This window comes from Crocodylus siamensis, chromosome 7, assembly GCF_052110815.1.
Source record: "Crocodylus siamensis isolate JL-2025a chromosome 7, ASM5211081v1, whole genome shotgun sequence".
NCBI classification, from domain to species: domain Eukaryota; kingdom Metazoa; phylum Chordata; order Crocodylia; family Crocodylidae; genus Crocodylus; species Crocodylus siamensis.
In genome coordinates this window covers 12,699,946-12,718,300 of record NC_143401.1, presented here as the reverse complement: position 1 = coordinate 12,718,300, position 18,355 = coordinate 12,699,946, and the positions used below count along the sequence as shown (strand labels likewise).

Genomic DNA, 18,355 nt, shown 5'->3' with positions numbered 1-18,355 from the left:
AGCGTAGGCTCAGGGGTGATCTGATGGCCACCTATAAGTTTATCAGGGGTGACCACCAGGATCTGGGGGAACGTTTGTTCACCAGAGCGCCCCAAGGGATGACTAGGTCGAATGGTCATAAACTCCTGCAAGACCGTTTCAGGCTGGACATAAGGAAGAATTTCTTTATGTCCGAGCCCCCAAGGTCTGGAACAGCCTGCCAGTGGAGGTGGTTCAAGCACCTACGTTGAACACCTTCAAGAGTAAATTGGATGCTTATCTTGCTGGGATCCTATGACCCCAGCTGACTTCCTGCCCTTTGGGCAGGGGGCTGGACTCGATGATCTCCCGAGGTCCCTTCCAGCCCTGATGTCTATGAAATCTATGAAAGCAAGTCAACCTATAGTGGGACCTGATGCATGAGTCCAGCTGCAGCTCAGGCCTGCAGAGTGCTGGTGGGCAGGTCAGCCTGCAGCATGAGGCCTGCAGCAGGGAACTGGTAGGTAAGTTAGCCTGTAGGATTGGGCCCAGAGGGAGCCTTAGGTAGGCTGGTTTGCAGGACCAGTCAGTCTGCAGGTACAAAGCCAAACTAGGTCCAGGTTGCATAGCTTGAATCCACCTCTGAGCCTCAGTTCAAGTGTGTGGCAAGGTGCAGGGGCCACTACCAAGGCACCAGCAAACAAGGTCGTGGTCCCACCATCACAACACATGGGACTGAGTGGGAAGAAAGAGGAAAGAGAAACCCCTTTCAGGAAGGTTGGGCTCCCCAGGCAGGGGCAGGGGCAGGACTGGACCCAGGCTGAGGAGTTTTATTTGATGACACCAAACTCCTGAATGTACTTCTCGAAGACCCTGATGTGTCATGGGGAGGTACCTGGTAATCTACCCCATGAAGGCAGAAACAGGGCTCACATAGAGTCAGTAGCCCACCAATCCTGCCTGGGAAACAGAAAATCATTCTATGATCTCCCTGCACAATTCTTCCCCAGGGTGTTTCACTATGCACAAATGCAGGAGACCTTGCTGCCTTTGCAGTTTATATCATCAGGAGCTGGGAGCTCATAAACACCATGGGGCAGACTCATGGTTGCCTGTGGCAGGGAAGAGAGGGTACACAAATTTCCTCATGCTCCCCAGGTCGTAGTTGCTACTGGAAAAGAGGTGACAAGATCAAAACTTTGTCCACACTTAGATGGCCCCTGGGGATAACACAGGTAAAACACACCAGCTTCTGTAGCTGGCAACACAATGTAGCTAATACCGTGCCCAGTTAGCTGCCCTTGACTGCTCATACCATTTATAGCTGCGTAAGCTAGGGTCAGTCTTCAGCACAAGTCTGGATGAAGGCTTGAACTCATGCCCCTGGATGTGCCTGCAGAAGCCTTAACTTAAGAAATACAGCTAGCTGAGATTATTCAACTGCAGCCTTTCCCCACCATTATAGGGGGTTTGCCCAGAAAGAAAACATGGGAAAATATCATTTTAAACCACTTTTTCAATGGGAATTTACAAACCAAAATTTTTTGTTGCATTTCATTTCAAATTGAACCTTTTAATTTGGTATTAGAATATGTTGCTTTGTTCCTCTTTATCGGTACTCTTTTTTTCCCCTGTTGTGCCACTGGCAACAACAGAAGAAATGATGCTTAGATTTTTTGCCCCATTTCTCCTTTTTCATTTTTAGCCTCTTTTTCAGAGCAACTGCTTTAACTTTCTCAGACTTTGAGAAAGTCCTTGAGTGGCAGCAGTGCAGCATTTTCAGTTTTCCTTTTGCTGTTGGGTCACTTTTTTGAGTTAGAAGTTTAACATGCGACAGCATGGGCAAAAGGGAGGAAAAAAGAAAAGGCAGAAAACCCTTGACATTTTGCATTTTATTGCTCTGAATGGCAAGAAGGAAAATGCCTGAAGGGCATGAAAATGCCAATCTTGAAAAATCCAAATGCATCAGAAAATTGTTTGGGGAAAATTTCTAAAGCACAAAAATGGCTTCACTTTGGACTCAGGGAAATGGAAAGATTTTTTTTTTCCCCCCACAAAATTGTTCTTCCTTGCTCTAGATCTAATGGGTGATGGAGAGAGAATCCATTGGTAGAACATCCCCAGGTCTTGGAGCAGCTGGGACTCAGGGCTTTGTTTAGTCCATTGTGACAATGGGAGAGTTTGCAGGTATTGGGTCCAGGTCTAGGCTGGAATCTCGATCAGGTCTGGTATCAAGGGTATTCAGAAGACAGTGAAGGATATTGGTTTCCAGCCAGACAGGTTTAAGTCTGTGTCCACATTAGTGTTCATCACCAAGGAGGAATCTGATTCCCATTGAAGCCAATGGGACATTTCAGCGCGGCAGGAACGCTGGTTGACCCGGCTACGCAGGGTTCTGCCTCCATGCTCAGCCAGCTGCCCAAATGGCAGCACGATGCAATAGCCGCCCTGACTCCCAATAGTTTACCTGCCGCACTGAGGCAATGGGAGTGAGATCTAGCCAGGTCCAGGCAGGACAATGCTGCAAAGGCTTCTACAGGCACCATTTCTCCTCCAAGGCAATGCATGACTGACTGTCTCCCTTACCCTCTGCTTCATCTCATTCTCTTTCGCAGACAGAGCCGCTGGATGTATCCACAGTCCTCGACAATGAGCTGGAGGTTCCCGTCAGCGGAGGGCCTAGCGGGGACTTTGAAATCCATGAGGAGGAGGACACCACTCGGCCGGAGCTCAATAATGAAGTGATCCCTGCTGTTACCTTGGCAGCGGGGCCGGGACTGGGGAAGAATGCAGAGCCCGGCCTCATAGACAATACGATAGACTCTGGGAATTCAGCTGCGCAGCTGCCTCAGAAGAACATCCTCGAGAGGAAAGAAGTGCTAATAGGTGAGGCCCGTGGCCCCTGCCCCAAACCAAGACTGCCCACGTATCTGCAGCCTAGAGCAGGTGATGGAGGGATTCTCCTTGGGCTTAGAAACCTGCACCCCATGTAGATAGGTCCTTGCACGTGCTCTACCAACTTGTTCCCCCAAAGCAGCCTGGCATCTCTCCCCTTTTCTGGATTGTCCCCCCATACTGTACTGAAGGAACACATGAGAGCTGTAAAAGTTCTTCTTTCCTATTCAACATGCTAGAGGACAGCCCTAGCAGGGCTTGCACAGCTTCCCTTGCAACCACTGTGGACAACTTTCCATACTCAGGGTTTCGGTCTCTCACCAAAAACTGACAAAACTGCTCAAATTTCCACTTGGTTGAAAAAAGTGATTTTCTGTCGAAGAGGATGTTTTGATGGACAATGTGTAGCCAGCTCATGTCTTGGCTCATTGCCTCTGTGTTGTCAAACTGCCTAGTCTGTGGTGTTTGCTTTATTGCATGACTCTCAGGCAACGTCTTCCCTGCCAGTGTTCAGTGGCTGCCTCTGTCACTCTCCCACAGGCTCCCACTTGCCTACCCTAGGACTTAATGGCTGACAACTCGATCTTGTTTGACTTGGTGGTAATGTCAGGGCTGCTGCATGGGCTGGGTGCTGAGCTGTTGGGCAAGGCACTTGTGGGTATATGGGGCATTGGTTAAGTCAAGCAGATGGCACCAGGTCTACCTACACCTCCACTCTGCACTTGGTAATCAGAAGCCCATAGACTGACACTCCCCTCCCAGTTAGCAAGCCTGGTACTGAGGGCTTCCCCAAGCCAGGAACCCAGGCTGACACAGTGACATCTCCCACCCTGGTATCCAGTCCGTTACTATAGATGAAGAGTGCTTTCTATGACCCATAAGAATAGGGTATGTATTATGGTGTATAACTCTGTGGGCTTGATAGAATTATTGTTGTTACACTGCCAAGTGACTTGTTTCAAAGAGTGGCTTTTAGCAGGCTTTTTCCAAGATGAAATTGCTACCCGGGCTAAGAACCAGTACATATTTTTGCCATACGTAATCCTATAGGCTGACTTGCAATCTGAGTGATGCACTTCTTGCTGCTGATATGAATGTCACCCTTAACACTCGGCTGTAAAGCCAGTTACGTAAGAATCAATCTCTTGAGCCTGCGGGTGTTTGGAGAGCTTCTCAAAGCCCCAGCTCCTGGAGTCATGTGATTCTCTATTCTGCTAAACAGAGCCTCCATTTTTGTCAAACTAGAAGAGAGTTCCTGGACTTCCTCAAAACATGACTCTGCAGGGCTCAGGAACCAATAAATAAATGAAATAACTCTTAAGTGGTCATTTTTAAAAATGATATTGCTGTTCTGGAGGTTTTAATGGTGGTCCTTGACTATGTGGGGATGGCAACATGTTTTCTGGACAGCAGCTCTGCTGCCAGGGTTTAGGCTACCTCCCTAACCAGTGCTTTCTTGTGCTCTGTTGCAGCTGTCATTGTGGGAGGGGTAGTCGGGGCGCTCTTTGCTGCCTTCCTCGTCATGTTGCTCATCTACCGGATGAAGAAGAAGGATGAAGGGAGCTACACGCTGGAGGAGCCAAAGCAGGCGAATGTCACGTACCAAAAACCCGACAAGCAGGAGGAGTTTTATGCATAAAAAGAACCCAGAGTGCCTCTCTCTCTCTCTCTCTCTTTCTCCCTCTCACTTTCTAGTTCAACTTTCCTATCTCTCTCCCTCTCTCTCCCTTTCTCTCTAGCTCATCCAATCTCTTGCTCTCTTTCTGATTGGACTGTGAGTTAAAAAAAAAAAAAAATTCACACACACAACAACTAAAAAGAAAAGGAAGAAAAATCTTCCATATAAAATAAATAAATACTAAATAAATGTGTCACAGATTTGAGATGAATCCCATTAACCTTCCTCCAGCGGAAGAAGCATTCACAGGGACCACAGCATGAGGAGCGAGCGGTCAGCTAACCTGTGCCTATGGGACAGTTCCTTGGAGGAGCACGTGCTTGGGTGGGCATTTTGCTGCTGGTGGCTGGAGTTCACTGGGCTTACCAAACAACAGAACTGACTCGAAGAGCTGGACACCCATTACCAGAACTGGGGTGTTTGGGGGTTTTTTCCTGTTGGGGGTGGGAAGGGTTTCTTTCTATGACGTGGGGGGCTTGGTTTCTTACCAGGATTCGCTGCTCCGTGGTTCTGTTCAGAAAGAGGACGTGACTGTCAAAATATATTTCAAGCCTCAAAAAAGCACAATGAGATGAAATATCTTATGCTCCAGGATTGCTCTGGGAGTGAAAAATGACCAGTGCGCTGGAGACGAGCTTTTAGATCACCTCTGCTGAGAGTTCACATAGCTGCAGGGAGCCACAATTTTGCTGATGTGTGCTGCTCCCGTCCTGACACCGCCTCACTTCATTGCATTGCTGTGCACAGCCAGAGCCCTTAAGTCTAGAAACCATGCTTCATGGGCTGGCAAGGGGCTTTGGTTGAAAAGCGAGCTTGTTTCTGCTGGGTTTTCACTGTGATGAATAAAACTCAGCTAGCACGGTATTTCCGACTGTTTGCAAACAAACAATACTGATTTTTACATGAAATAGGATATTGTTTGGTGGAAATTGATGACAGCTAAAGGGAAAAAAAAAGGCTCAATCCTCTTCTGCGTTCCTTTCAACGGGATAATATTTGACAATCTCAACACACCACGATATGCAGCAGAAATAAAGAATTTACAATCAAGGAGGCAGTATCTTTTCTCCTCAGGTTTTGGGGCCTGACCATAATTTCTAACAAATAATAGGCACCCCAGGAGATAAAGAAAAAGAAAAAAACCAGACAAAATTAACTTTTCCAGGGTCACCATCAGGCCAGGTCAGTTCTACTCTATATCTTTTGTAAAATCCAGGATTGATATGTTCCTATGGTTTATATATTTTTAAATTTCAGTGTAAACCTTACAGCGATAAGATGGGATCTGAATCCATTGATTTCCAATGGCTTTGGATCAGGTCTCCAGTGCATGGGAAACCAAAAGAATAAGAGACTAGCAGCAACTGTGAACCTGACTACTGTATTTTTATCGTCTGGGGGGCTCTCATGTGGAAAGCAAACAAGTGCATTAGGGCCTGGTCCGGAGTCTAGTGAAGCCCATAGAAAACTCATGGCTTTGGATGAGGCCCAGAGCGTGGAAGAGTCAATTAAATGTTTTAATTGGTTGGTTTTAATAATCTAAAGGGCTGTTAACAAGGCAGTCAAGGAGATTGCTGTTTTCCTTGTAATGGCAGTTGTGATCCTGAGACATCCATCCCATCAAGGCCCTGACTTCCCTGTTATATTTATTAAAACAAGCAAGCAAAAAAGAGCCGTCACTTTTACTGCATCGCATCCTCGCATAACCGACACTAGCGTGGTGTGACAGGCATTGTCCAGGGCTGTGCCAGAGGCAGGACTTTATGCATCTGCAAGCTAATAGGCTTAGCCCTTTAGCTCAGGCAGTCAAGGCTCATGTTGTATCCAGAAGACCTGTGTTTCATTTTGTAGGCACCCAGTCTAGGACCATACGTACCAGAGTTTTCTTCTGGAATGGCAGGTTTGCATGTAACTGGGAACGGGGGCTTACCCCACCAGGGTGTGTTCTGGGCTTGTTTGGTAGGAAGCACTGTAAAAATTCTGCTCTGGGACCTGGGAGCGGTGCTGGCACAGGCAGCAAAGTCACATCAGCTGTGTAGATGGGAGAGGGAAATCTCAGCCAAAGCATGTGCACAGAGTGAGCCTTGTCTCCTGGCAGATGGTGCGACTAGAACCCATGAAGGAGGCTCTGGGTCTGGCTCTGACCTTAGCCCAGCCTAACTCCACTGCTGCCAGCAGAGTTAGTCGTGATAGATGTCCGTTTAACTGGTAGCAGGATTTGGCCTGCTGTCCCACTGCAGGCACAGAGGTCAGATCAGGGGAATACATCCTATAGCATAGGTGATGGAGTGAGAAAAGCATTCTGACTCCCCTCTGCACCCTGAAAGCTAATGACTTTCTAGTCAAATGCTCACTTTGTCCTTACACCTCTCCCAGCCCCAGCAAGAGGGGTTCTGCTCACAGCGCAGAGAGGTCCCTTTATGTCGGTGCCAAGAATTTCTCAGCTCTTCAGTGAGAGGAGGCCACAATTTTGGGCTCTCTCAACAGGCCCCAGTTCCATGAGCTTGCCATATTCGTGGGCACCCATTTCCCAGGTTGGCTTCTTTATGTCTGTCTCCACTATGATGGAGAGAAGGTTTTGTCTTGTTTCTATGATTCATAGAGTTTGCAGCTCTGCTCTAGCACCTGGCAACAAGGACTGCAAGCTATGGGCTGGTTTTCTTTAAGGAAAATAGCCTCTTTGCAGTTATAAATTTGGAGGCCCAGAAGCTTCTGGGTGGGCTGATTACATAGCAAGACCAGATAAAAAGAAAGGCAAGGCCATTCAGGAATACAGAGCTATTTAGCTACATCTAACAATAAAGCCCTGGGCTTCTAGGCCCTTTCATTATGCTGTGCACCATATTCACATGGGGCTTTGTGATGATAAGACTGAAATTGTTCTGTAGCACAGGCCCCTACCACTCGAGCAAAGGAAAATCTCCTGTTGCATGTCTGCAGTATATGGACTATGACCCTACAGTTCATAGAGTCAGGAGCCCCTGCTTAAGGCAGGATCATCACTGTCTAAACCATCCTAAACAAGTGTTTGTGAGCTAAGCAGGGCTGATTCCATTCAATAGCAGGAAATGGTGCATGGCTGCAAAACCAGTTCATTCAACTATACATCTAGTGAGTGAATCTCAGAATAATCACCCAGTAGGTACACGCAGTTTGGATAGGTGCATCCAAAATGTCACAGGAAGTGTTTTCTTCCTATAAAATTCCCAGTTTCCCTGGCCTCCTCCAGAATGGAGCAGCACCAGGCACAACCATGTGCGGGGTTCGTTAGCAGGAAGACCGATGCTTCCAGGAAGCTTGGAGCAAATCTGGTTCTACAGGTAGGATGGAGGATCAGGGTCTCTGAAGTGGCGTAAGCTTGAGAGTTTAAAAAAAAAGACTTCTATTGAGCGTCTCTGCTGGGGCATCCAGCTGAGAACCTCAAAAGGGCCCGATTTTGTTCAGTGCTTTCTGAACAGAAGACCCCCTTAAAAGTGTCCTGCCCAGCACAAATTCTGAGGCAGCCCAAAAGCACTGTCCCTTTTGAAGGACCTGGCCCTAATGCTTCAAGTGTATATTAAAACCTTCTACTCAGTCTTTTAAATTTTGCTTTTCTCAGCTTCCTCCTTAATCTTTTCCATGTTATTCCCCCCCTTAATAGTCTGAAGTTCTATAATACAGTTTTTTATTGTTATTATTCATTCCAGCTTAACCTTAGACCTCTCAGCTGGTGTTAGATTGTAATCCTGGTACTTAAATCTTTTACAGCTTTGGAAGTGAGCAATGATCTGAAATTTGAGACTTACAGCAGGCTGAGGACGGGTTCTTTCTTTCTCTCTTAAGAGAATTTAGAGTACAAAATTAGAAGGAAAAAAAGAAGCTAATTAAAGCTGACCAATATCTTAATTTATTGTACAGTATCTTTTACTCTCAGTCTCTTTCTTGGTTTCACTTGGACTGGGAAATAGATGTGATCTCAAGGAGATTTTAGTTTGGTTTGTTGCATGTCTTTCTTTTCATTACTAAAGATACAAAGATGACTCACAAGAAGGCCCTGCCATCAGCTGCAGCTATGCAGGACAGCAACAGAGATCAACAGCTGGATAAAAGATGTGCATGATGCCTTGTGCCCCATCTTTTTTTTCCTTGAGCTGAGGGACTGGACTATTCTTCTGTCCTAACTAGTAGAAGCAAAGGATCCCAGAGTTGCAAGTAATTGAATACTGCCCAGATTTGATCCAAAGCCCAGAAAGACTCCCACTGAGTTCAGTGAGTTTAGAATTGCAGGTGAGGTTTTGAAAGGGGCTTGGAGACTCAAATCTTATTGACAGTCAGTGGGAGCTGGACAGTGAAATCCTGCAGGCACGTTCCAAACTCCTGTGCTCAGTACACAAACTGGATTCTGGACCTTTGAATGGGATGGGTGGCATAACTTTGATCAGAGAGAGCTACAAGGATGGTAGAAAGTAGATGTCTTTGCCCAGACATGGATCTGGTAATGAAGCAGGAAGCTTATTAGGAAAATCTTCCCATTTGTTAGGGGCACAGGAGGGCAGCAACATGGCTACATGGCACCTTTAGGTATCCTCTCTGCTTCCATTCCCTGCCTGCTTCATATCTGAATGAGTGTGAGGTGCTGAGCACCCCCAGCTCCCATGGGCTCATAGGCAAGAACAGAATCACAGCAATGACCCGGGAAGCCTCCACTGTAGTGATTCCAGATCCATCCTAGCTTCCAGGTAATTGGTTTGGCAGCGGGTCCTGCAAGAACAGCTTGTGACCTGAAGTTCTGGTTTTGTCCTTGCTGACTGTCACGACACCACCAGTTATACAAAGTCTACCACGAAGACTGCCTTGAAAGTCTTCACCATTGTGGAACGCAGCCATCCACTGCACCCAGGACGCTCTGAATCCAACTCATTGCTGCTTACTCTGCACTGGCCCCTTGTTCAAAATGAATAATTGTTGACCCTTTCTTATCTGTTCCCACCTGTGGAGCTTCCTTCCTCTAGTGCCCATGGGTTTTGGTGGCCTTTGATGCATGGCGACTGGTGCAGGTATTTGGCCTGGCTTTTGACTTTGCACTGACCAATTAGACTGTAACACTTCTGTGGAGCCATAAAATGTGTCTTGGCAGCAGTAATGGTGCCTTTTCAGTGATCCTTTTTTGGATAGCTTTTGGATCACTTAATTCAAGGGGGACTGACACAGAGGCACACAGAGAACAACATCTGTGAAGCAGGAGCATCACCTTTTTTGGTCATTATGTTCTGACCCAAAGCCACTCTTCTGAGTTCTGTCCCTTTTTGCTGTGTGGCTTTGGAAGAGGCTTTCTTGGTGGTAAGAGGCCAGAAGCTTCCTTGCCCATAGGCAGTGAGACCAACTTTATTCCAGAAATATTCAAAATGTAGATGAGAGTTGCAAGTGACCTCTGTTTCTAGACTTGACCAATCCTCAGCTTAGTATCCAAGCATAACTAGAAACTATAACTGAATACAGGAGATTTCAGTATTAGACCTGGATATACATGGGGACTGCTGTACTTAAACCATTAGTTCAATGCTCCCTTCCAGCTTGGGGTAAGGATCCAGACTGAGTGCTCTGAACCTAGGCAACACCAGCTCTCGGCTGCTCTGCTTTCCTCATGGCGGAGGCAGTCCGGCTAGAGAGTTCACCTCAAGTGCTCTAAGTCCATTCGAAGGCCTGGGTCTCTGCATATTGTTGATTCTGGAGGACCCACAGGGAAAGCCTTTGGGACAGGTCTGGAAAGCAGTGGGGAGTGTTGGCTTTGGCACCACTACAGGACATCTTTCTGCCACAATCCCTGTGTATTTCCATGTTCCTTTTTAGGTGTCAGTCTCCCAGCTGTGAAGTGCACCTTATGGTTGTCTCTCTGTTGGGATGCTAGAGCTGCGAGAAGGGAGACAGAAGGTCTCCAGGCCAAGACACACCTATGCCCTCTTCCCACTCTTTTTCACAGACCTGCAAGGGAGCACATACGTTTTGGTGGGGTAGCTTGGAAGCTGCTGGATGCTGATATGGGGGGGAGGGTAAGGGGGTGGAGGAAGAATTGTGTGGCTTCTTGCAGGCATAGTAAGTCGTCCCACTGAGCAAGCAGTCATTGTAGAGATGCACTCTGCCTTAAAGAGCAAATGAGCCAGGTCATCAGACAGTGACATTTTACAATGTTGTTATCTTCAGTGGAGCTGAAACAATAGTGCCAATTGTTTACCCAGAGGAAAATTTGACCCAGTGTCTCTACATCCCACCCTCTATTTTTGTATTTCAGTAAATTCTGACTTTTCCATTCCTATAGCTATGTAACTAGATACCTACACGATGCCCATCCTAGTTTTATTCAAACCCTCTCTCCTCTCTTCCCCTCACTGCCCCTTCTCAGTATGACTCTGGCTTCTGAGAACCATAATTTAGCTCTGCAACATCGCTGCATGTACAAGAGGCAGCATTTGCATAAAAGCTTTATTTCTGCATCAGGCGCGCATGACCATGATATCCAAAGTCAAAGTGGAGACTTCTACAAGTGTTGCTAGGAGCCTTGGATGTGCTGTTTAGAAATGATTTGAGCCCTGGGAAAATGAAACCATATGCCAGAATCCCAGCAAGTTGGGTTCTTGGAAGGGCTCTCTTTTCTACTCAGGCTTTGCTTCTGTATATTAGAAATTCTGGCGTCAAAGGGAATGTCTACATGAGATGTTTAATCCGCAGAAGACTAATTCTACTGCACATTAGCATGGGGGGCAAAGCCTGTGCTAATGCACAGTAGATTTAGTCTAATATGCAGTAGTGCCACAAAAAATATTCATCTGCGCTAATGTGCAGCAGTGCTGATTATAATGCATTAAGTTAATACCTATCATTACAGGTTCTAAACTTAATGCACCATAATTACAGCGCATTAATAAACATATAGACGCATCCAAAGAGATGTGGGTAATGGTGTAGGCTCCAAATTAGAGTTGATTAAAAATGAATTTACAAAGCGTGATAGGAATCAAACTGTTTATTTTTTAAGAAAATCCATTATTTTTCAGTAAATTCTCCAGCAATGACTCATAGGCACCCAGCAAGCAGAGAAGGACCAGGAAATGAATTTAACTAGTCTAGTCTGGGGTGGCATAATAAGAAAACAGGTGACAGATGAGGAGAAAAGTAAATTAGGTTTTTAAAATGTCCCTTGTTAAAACGTGGAATGCTATTATAACACTCACCTGCGTGGGCCTAAGGTAAAGGTGCTGGGATGGGAGTCAGGAGTCCTGGGGCCTGATTCTCCAGTGCCCTGCACTTTAAGTCATTGGGTGCACTAGTACCATTCTGAACACGGAGTATTTTGCACTCACTTTACACTTGTGTCAGTGAAGACACAGGTCACATTTCATGCCACCTTTTAGGTGTGTAGATGATTGCAGGCACCTAGATGCGATTCTATCCTCCTCTCCTTGTGTCCTGAAAAAAAAAGTTACTGCAAAAGGTAGGGTGGGTCTTTGAGTCGCAGAAAAGCAATGAGAGGACAGTCTTAAGGGTCAGATGACAGCGGTACAAAGTAGAAGCATTTGTGGATTTTTTAGGACATGAGCAGGATGGACTAGAATTGCACTTAGGTGCCTAAATCGAATTACACACCCCAGAGGTGGACCAGAATCTGGCCCAGAGTGTCACGCATCTGTTGCTGACCTTGTCGTTTGACTAGCTCCAAGTCGCTTCTCTCTCTACTTCTGGTTCCCTGCCTGTAGATGGGATAGCGATTCTGACTTCCCTTTGCAAAGCACTTCGAGATCTATGGGTGTGAAATACGCTGTACGCAAAGTATTATGAATAGAGCGCTCAATCCCAGCCCAGCCACGCATTTCCTGATGATCTGATCTAATAACTCACATGGTGCAGTCTCTTTAATTTTGAAACATTGACAAAAATTTTCCCCACATCCATTCCACTGGCAGCATTCCGGGTGCCAAGTTTGGACCCATTTTCTAGCAGCCGTGCAGCTGCGACTGTGGAAGTGCTAATGGAAACAAGGCTCAGCTGTCAAGAAAGCCTGTCATAAACATCAGAACCCTGTCAACACGACTGCTTCGGGTGTTGCTAGCAGAGCTGAACCGTGGCTGCAAAACAGGTTGCAACATTTCTTGCTGTAGCTGAGGCCTCAGTGGTCTAGGTGCATGTCAGTTGATATACTTGCGTCTCTGTTGCAAAGTCAGTGGAGTTACTCCAGAGTTAAACAGGAGTAAATAAAAGCCGAATCTTGTCCAAATCACATGGTGTAGCTGTGTACAAGATGCAGAGTTTCTTTATACATGCGCAGTTCCATACTCAGTTTCTCTGTTGGAATGACAAAGGTCCCATCAATCGTTAGTTATTACCTGCCTCGCTCCGTTTAATCCTGTAGCATTTGCACTTATGATGTATAATTCAGAGTTGTCTGATCTCTAGCACAACATGCGATGCTCCAACCCAAACAGACTCTTGAAATGGAACAAAGTTGCTAGTTAAAATGAAAAGAGGGTTTGTTTTTTTTCTTCTTTTATTATTATAACTGTTCATAGTCCACAGTGGGCTCCAGGCTTGCAGGCACTGAAAGGCTTTTGGCAGCTACTACAGTGACACTGAGTTTCCAGCATTGAAACATTTATTAGAATAACTCAGTCTTGTTAGGCACCTGGCCAGCTGCTCTGCTTTACTGAACAAATCAAAATCAGTTGCAGTGTTTGGAGTGAAAAGGTAGCTGGACGGAGATTACGCGTGTGCGTGCGTGTATATATATGTGTGTGTATGTATATATATGTGTATATAATTAATATATATGTATATATGTATATACATGGCTTACTGTGTATTCGCACACGCGCACACACACACAGACGTAATTCAAGTCTTGTACATAAACTAAGAGGGAAGAAATGAATTTACTGGTTGACTTTGCACATTTGAAATTTTGAAATTCTGCTGAGACTTTGGACCAGGCCCTCAGCTCTTGAGATCCACTGACATCAGTTGAGGCTTTGGCCCCTTTTCCCTTTCTTGACCCTCTCTCAAAAAGGGCCTGATCCAGAGTCTGTTGAAGGAAAGACTGCTGAATTTCATTAAGTTTTGTATGAACTTAATGACAGAAAATTTGACACAGATGCTCTCCTGGAAAGCCTTCTGCTACCAAGATGCCCAGAGGCCATGTCGGGCTATTTGGAGCTATTTCTAAGGATATCCTATTTGCCAACTCACCCTTTCTTCCATGCAGTTTGGCCAAAGTAGAAGCAGAGAAGGACCTGTTGGCTAAACCTACATAGTGATTTCACAAGCCTCTTACTTGCTCCCTTCTAACCCCAAGCATCTTGTGCCTCCAGCTCAGTGGACATTTCTTAGCAGCTACAGAGAAATTTTCAGTCTGGAATTATAACCTTTTTTATCCCCTTACTTTTGGATTTGGAACCAGTCGTCACAAAAGAGTTTGGTGTGCTGCCCAGAATTTCTGAGATCCAGCTCCCGGATCTCGCTCAACGCATTTCCAAAGGCCTCAGGGGTACCAGTGACTTTACAAGCATAAACCACCTCTCATTTGGGTCCCTAGGGTCTAAGTCATAAATATACAGTTGACAATCAAACCAGACAAATATGAAGAATAAAAATATATATATCCATGCTGTTTGGTAAAAACTGCTTTTTAAAATCACTTATGAAGCAAAGTACTTATGTCACACTAATGTTCACCACTCTGTCTCCGGGATAAGATGCCACCCATTGGTTATTCTGTAAATAAACATGAAACAAACTTGTATAAAACAAAAAACACATTGATATACATCCAAAAATACCCCTTTCCAGAAGATTTCAATAATCGGGGGGGGAAACAAATCGCCCCTGCTCTCCTTTTTTTTTTTTTTGGAGCTGACTGAAAGCCCCACGAGGAGAATGAAAAATCTTTGACAGTAGATGAAATTCTAGGCTGTTTTACTATCCAACAACTATGGGAGGGGGAATATGCATGTAAATATTTTTAATAGGAAACATATCTTAAACAGATTTTTTTTTTCTATGTACATAACTCTTCTAGAGTTTAGTACTTAAATTGCTTCATAGTGTCTGTTAAAAACAATAAATAAATAAATAAATAAAATGTTTGTTAATTGTTTTTGTTCTTACTCAATGGCCAAAACTTTAAAATTAAAAAAAAAAAAGACTATAAAAATAATCTTTGCCAATGGATCTAGCACTGTAATGGTACTGTCTATTTTTTTTAATTATTTCTGTGCTGTGCCCATTTATAAAAGGAAGACAAATAAAGTCATTTAAACATGGATCACCAGGAGCTTTGCTTGTGTTTTGTTCCTTCTGCCTAGTCCCTGGGTTTTTGTTGCTCAGACATACGAGGAGGGCTGAACAAGACTGTAGCACTTGTTCTCCAGTTTGCCTCAGCTAGATAGGATCAGGGGAGAGGCGGTGTTTAATTAATGGTCTCCATAGCAACTCCTCAGACACCTTGCAAAGCCAGCAGCAGCTCCCCTCTACACGTCCTAGCCAAATGCAACCCAGTTATGTTCTACGCTCAGCGCATCAGACTTCTTCGTTCATCTTGTCGCAGACGGGAGAGCATAACACCTGGGTCTGGCCACTGGCTCTATCGAGTGCCGTGTAAAAGAGGCCTGCTTAATGATACATTTATTGATAGCGTTTTGTGTGTGTGTGTGTGTGTGTATATAAAAAAAAATATATATATACACACACACACAAATATACACACACACTTTCAGGCACACGCCCTTCCTCAGGCTCAGAAAATTTTACTTAACAGGTACCCCCCGCTTAACACTGTTCCACTTCGCGCTATTTCGCTATAACGCTCATTTGAAACTGATACCTGATTTCGCTTAGCGCTCTGTGAGTTTTGTTATAACACTCGCACGCGTCATCCTGGGTCATTAAAAACAATTGTGGTCGCCATCTTGGGTTGTTGAATACTTTTGGTTTTCCTTAATGCTCGTTTTGCTTCGTGCTTGGCTTTTCAGGAGCCAATTAAGAGAGCTAAGCAGGGGGTTGTCCCATCTTTCATTTTCCCTGAGCCTGAACAAGGGGGTGTATGCCTGAAAGCTGGCAGAAAAAAGATCTTTTTTTTGCAATTGTCTTAGTTGGATAAAAGGTATCGTCTCTGAACCAAGCGTTCTAGCATTTTGCATTGCTTACACATTTTAGAAGCACTTCGCCCTTTGCCAAAATGCTGCCACTTCTGGGGCAGAACGTAGCCGCTGTTTAGCGTCAGCTCAGCTGAGGGTTTTGGGTAAATGTGGTATCTTTTATTCGGCCAACTAAATAGTTGGAAAAATTGTTCTTTGCAAGCTTTCAGCACAAACACCCTTCTTCAGGCATAGGGAGAGCCTGCTGGTTTTTTGTGTCCTCCTGGATGGAATAAAAGCCAATATGCAAAATGCAGGTCTGCCAAAATGCAGGATCAGAGACCATAGGAGCCAATAGATAGTGGTGGGGGAAATAGTTGATGCTGCCCTAGCACGGGGAGTGAGCCCTTGTACTTATCGTCGGCTGCAGTTTACATCACAGAGTCACTGGGAAAACTGCGTGCATGGCACTCGGGACAGAGAGCGGGTTCTTCCCATGGTGCCCACCTGCTTGAAGCGCCATCCCTGTGGTGCTAGAATAGCTGTCCTGACTGAGCTATTGAGAAAGCCCTTGAGTGACAATACTCATTACAGTATTACTTCATACTAGGGGAGGCCTCTTGGAAGACATGACCAGGAAGGAGTGTGTGCATGTTTTTGGCGAGAGGAAAAGAAGCTTGTAGATTGGTAGGAACAAACCTCAAGGTCTCTGACTTCCTTTGGAAAAGAAAGCCCTTCTGTGTACAATACTAGATACTCCTGAGCCCTCCGTCACCAGCCCATGCCCCTTTGAGGGACACTGGTAGATCCTCTCCATTCTCAAATCTTTTCCCTGACCCCTCTCACCACACACCCAGCTTACCACGAGAGTGGAGTAGGCACATTCAGGATTGGGGACCCAATCGTTTTCAGGTTCAAAAGAAGGGTGTGGGAGGCGCTTTCAGTCACGTCCACTCCCCTGTTTGTAGGTTAGGGCACTCTGCTGGGACTTATCTCTTGAGGCTGAGGATGGCCTGGACTGCAGGTCTCATTTGTCCTGGCCAAGTGTTCGAAGCAGAAGAGGATCTGACTCAGGATTCTTATGCTGCCCATACAGACATCTACCTGCCAGGACACAAAAAAGCTCTGCTAAGGCACACGTGCCTTATGCAGTCGGAGGAAAGTAATATTCAGAGCAGCAGGGGCGCCTTAGCACAAGTTAGAACCGGCCTTGGAATGGATGGAGAGCTGTGCACCTCCTGCGCAGCTGAGGATCGATCCTTGGAGGTGTCAAAGTGCTGCCCATTGAAGTGCATGGAAGCACTGTGTCCCCAAACAAGGAGAAATAGGCTGGACTTCCAGGGATGCATGAAGTGGTCACAAGCTCCCCATTAAAAGTGCAACAGCTCCATTAGGCACTCTCTGACAGGCATGAATGAAGGCACTCCACTTCGTAGTGCCTTTACCTGAACCTTCATGTTTGAATGACGATTCAGATTGTCGTGCAATTGTGCACTTAAAGCGCTCTGCAGCTGTGCACTTCTGTCAGGGCATGGCTGCAGAGTGCCTTCAGCAGGCCGATCCTGCAACAAATGTAACTTCTAGCCGCACCTTTGTATCTAGCCCTAGCAGCATGCTAGGTGGTTGCTTTGCAGGCTACCAGATGGTAACGCTGGTGTTTCAGTGGGCTACAGCAACAGCTTCTCTTCACCTGTCTGCCGAGCAAGGGCAACCCAAAAACATTCTTGCCTTTACAGATGAAGTATGGGTGATGGGATGCAACCTAGGACTATAGGATTTGAATTCCAGGTCCGAGCCCATGTCTCTTTCACTTCCTAAGCAATCACAGATAAATTACAAGTTTAGCCTGTAGCAAATTTAGCCTGGTTTCAATGAAGACAGTCACACATATCCCAATGGTCTCTTACCAAGACTTCCACTTGTCTGACTTCAGAGTCTACCACAGTTTGAGCGCTAGGGATGGGGCTACTGCCAGTCTCTTGGAGAACACAGAGCCCAAGGGCTGCGTCTGAAGGAACTGTCATTTTGGTTGAGAACATCAGGCTTCGACTTCTGGCAGCACTGCCTGCCATTTCAGCAGAGGACAAGCCCCTGCCCCCCCGATCCAGATGTGAGGGGTGTGGAGGGGGGGCCGGCACAGTATCTGTCTTTACTACAACTCTGCATTAAGCTCAAAGTCACGACATCTTTTTACCCGTATCATCACATCAGCTTTCCTCCTCCTTTGAAACAATCCAGCAACAGTAGCTGGGCTTAGTCCCCCTACGACTGTGAGCACCATGTGTTGTGCTCCCTGTACACTGCATAAAGACATTTCCATTTGTTGGGGCCACCCATGTAGTTTCCAACTTTCCTCTGGACAAACATGCAACAGCGATAATAACTCCACTATGCTGGCGGGTTGACTACCCACAAGCTTGGCAGCAGCCCCTGGACAGCTGCTGTTAAAAGCTAAGTGAATAACTGCTTGCAGTTGTTAGGTGCTGGTGTTTGAGCTCCAGCCTTGAAACAGGCTCTAATTAATCCTTGCCCCAGTTCCTTGGGGATTTTCCCATCAGCAGTGATGTGACTGTTCCCTGCCAAGACCATGTCTACCTTTGAGGCTCTGGATCCTCTCTGAGAGGAGAAAGCAACATGGTATTAACCAAAGCAAGGCCATTGGAGAAATAGCATGCAGACTGACTCTGAAAACATCCTAGTGCCACGCCTTTTGGTTCTGTGTTTG

At 45.9% G+C, this 18,355-nt stretch overlaps 1 protein-coding gene across 1 annotated transcript in view; it reads left to right on the top strand.

Annotated features, from left to right (window-relative positions):
• Window positions 1-12,231, top strand: part of SDC3 (syndecan 3) — a 190,371-nt gene extending 178,140 nt beyond the window's left edge. Inside the window, exons 4-5 of the mRNA XM_090056897.1 lie at window positions 2,574-2,844; window positions 4,326-12,231. Coding sequence (XP_089913023.1) covers window positions 2,574-2,844; window positions 4,326-4,492 — 438 coding nt within the window. The 3' untranslated portion in view covers window positions 4,493-12,231. The remainder of the gene's footprint in view (window positions 1-2,573; window positions 2,845-4,325) is intronic.
• The last annotated feature ends 6,124 nt before the right edge of the window (window positions 12,232-18,355 follow it).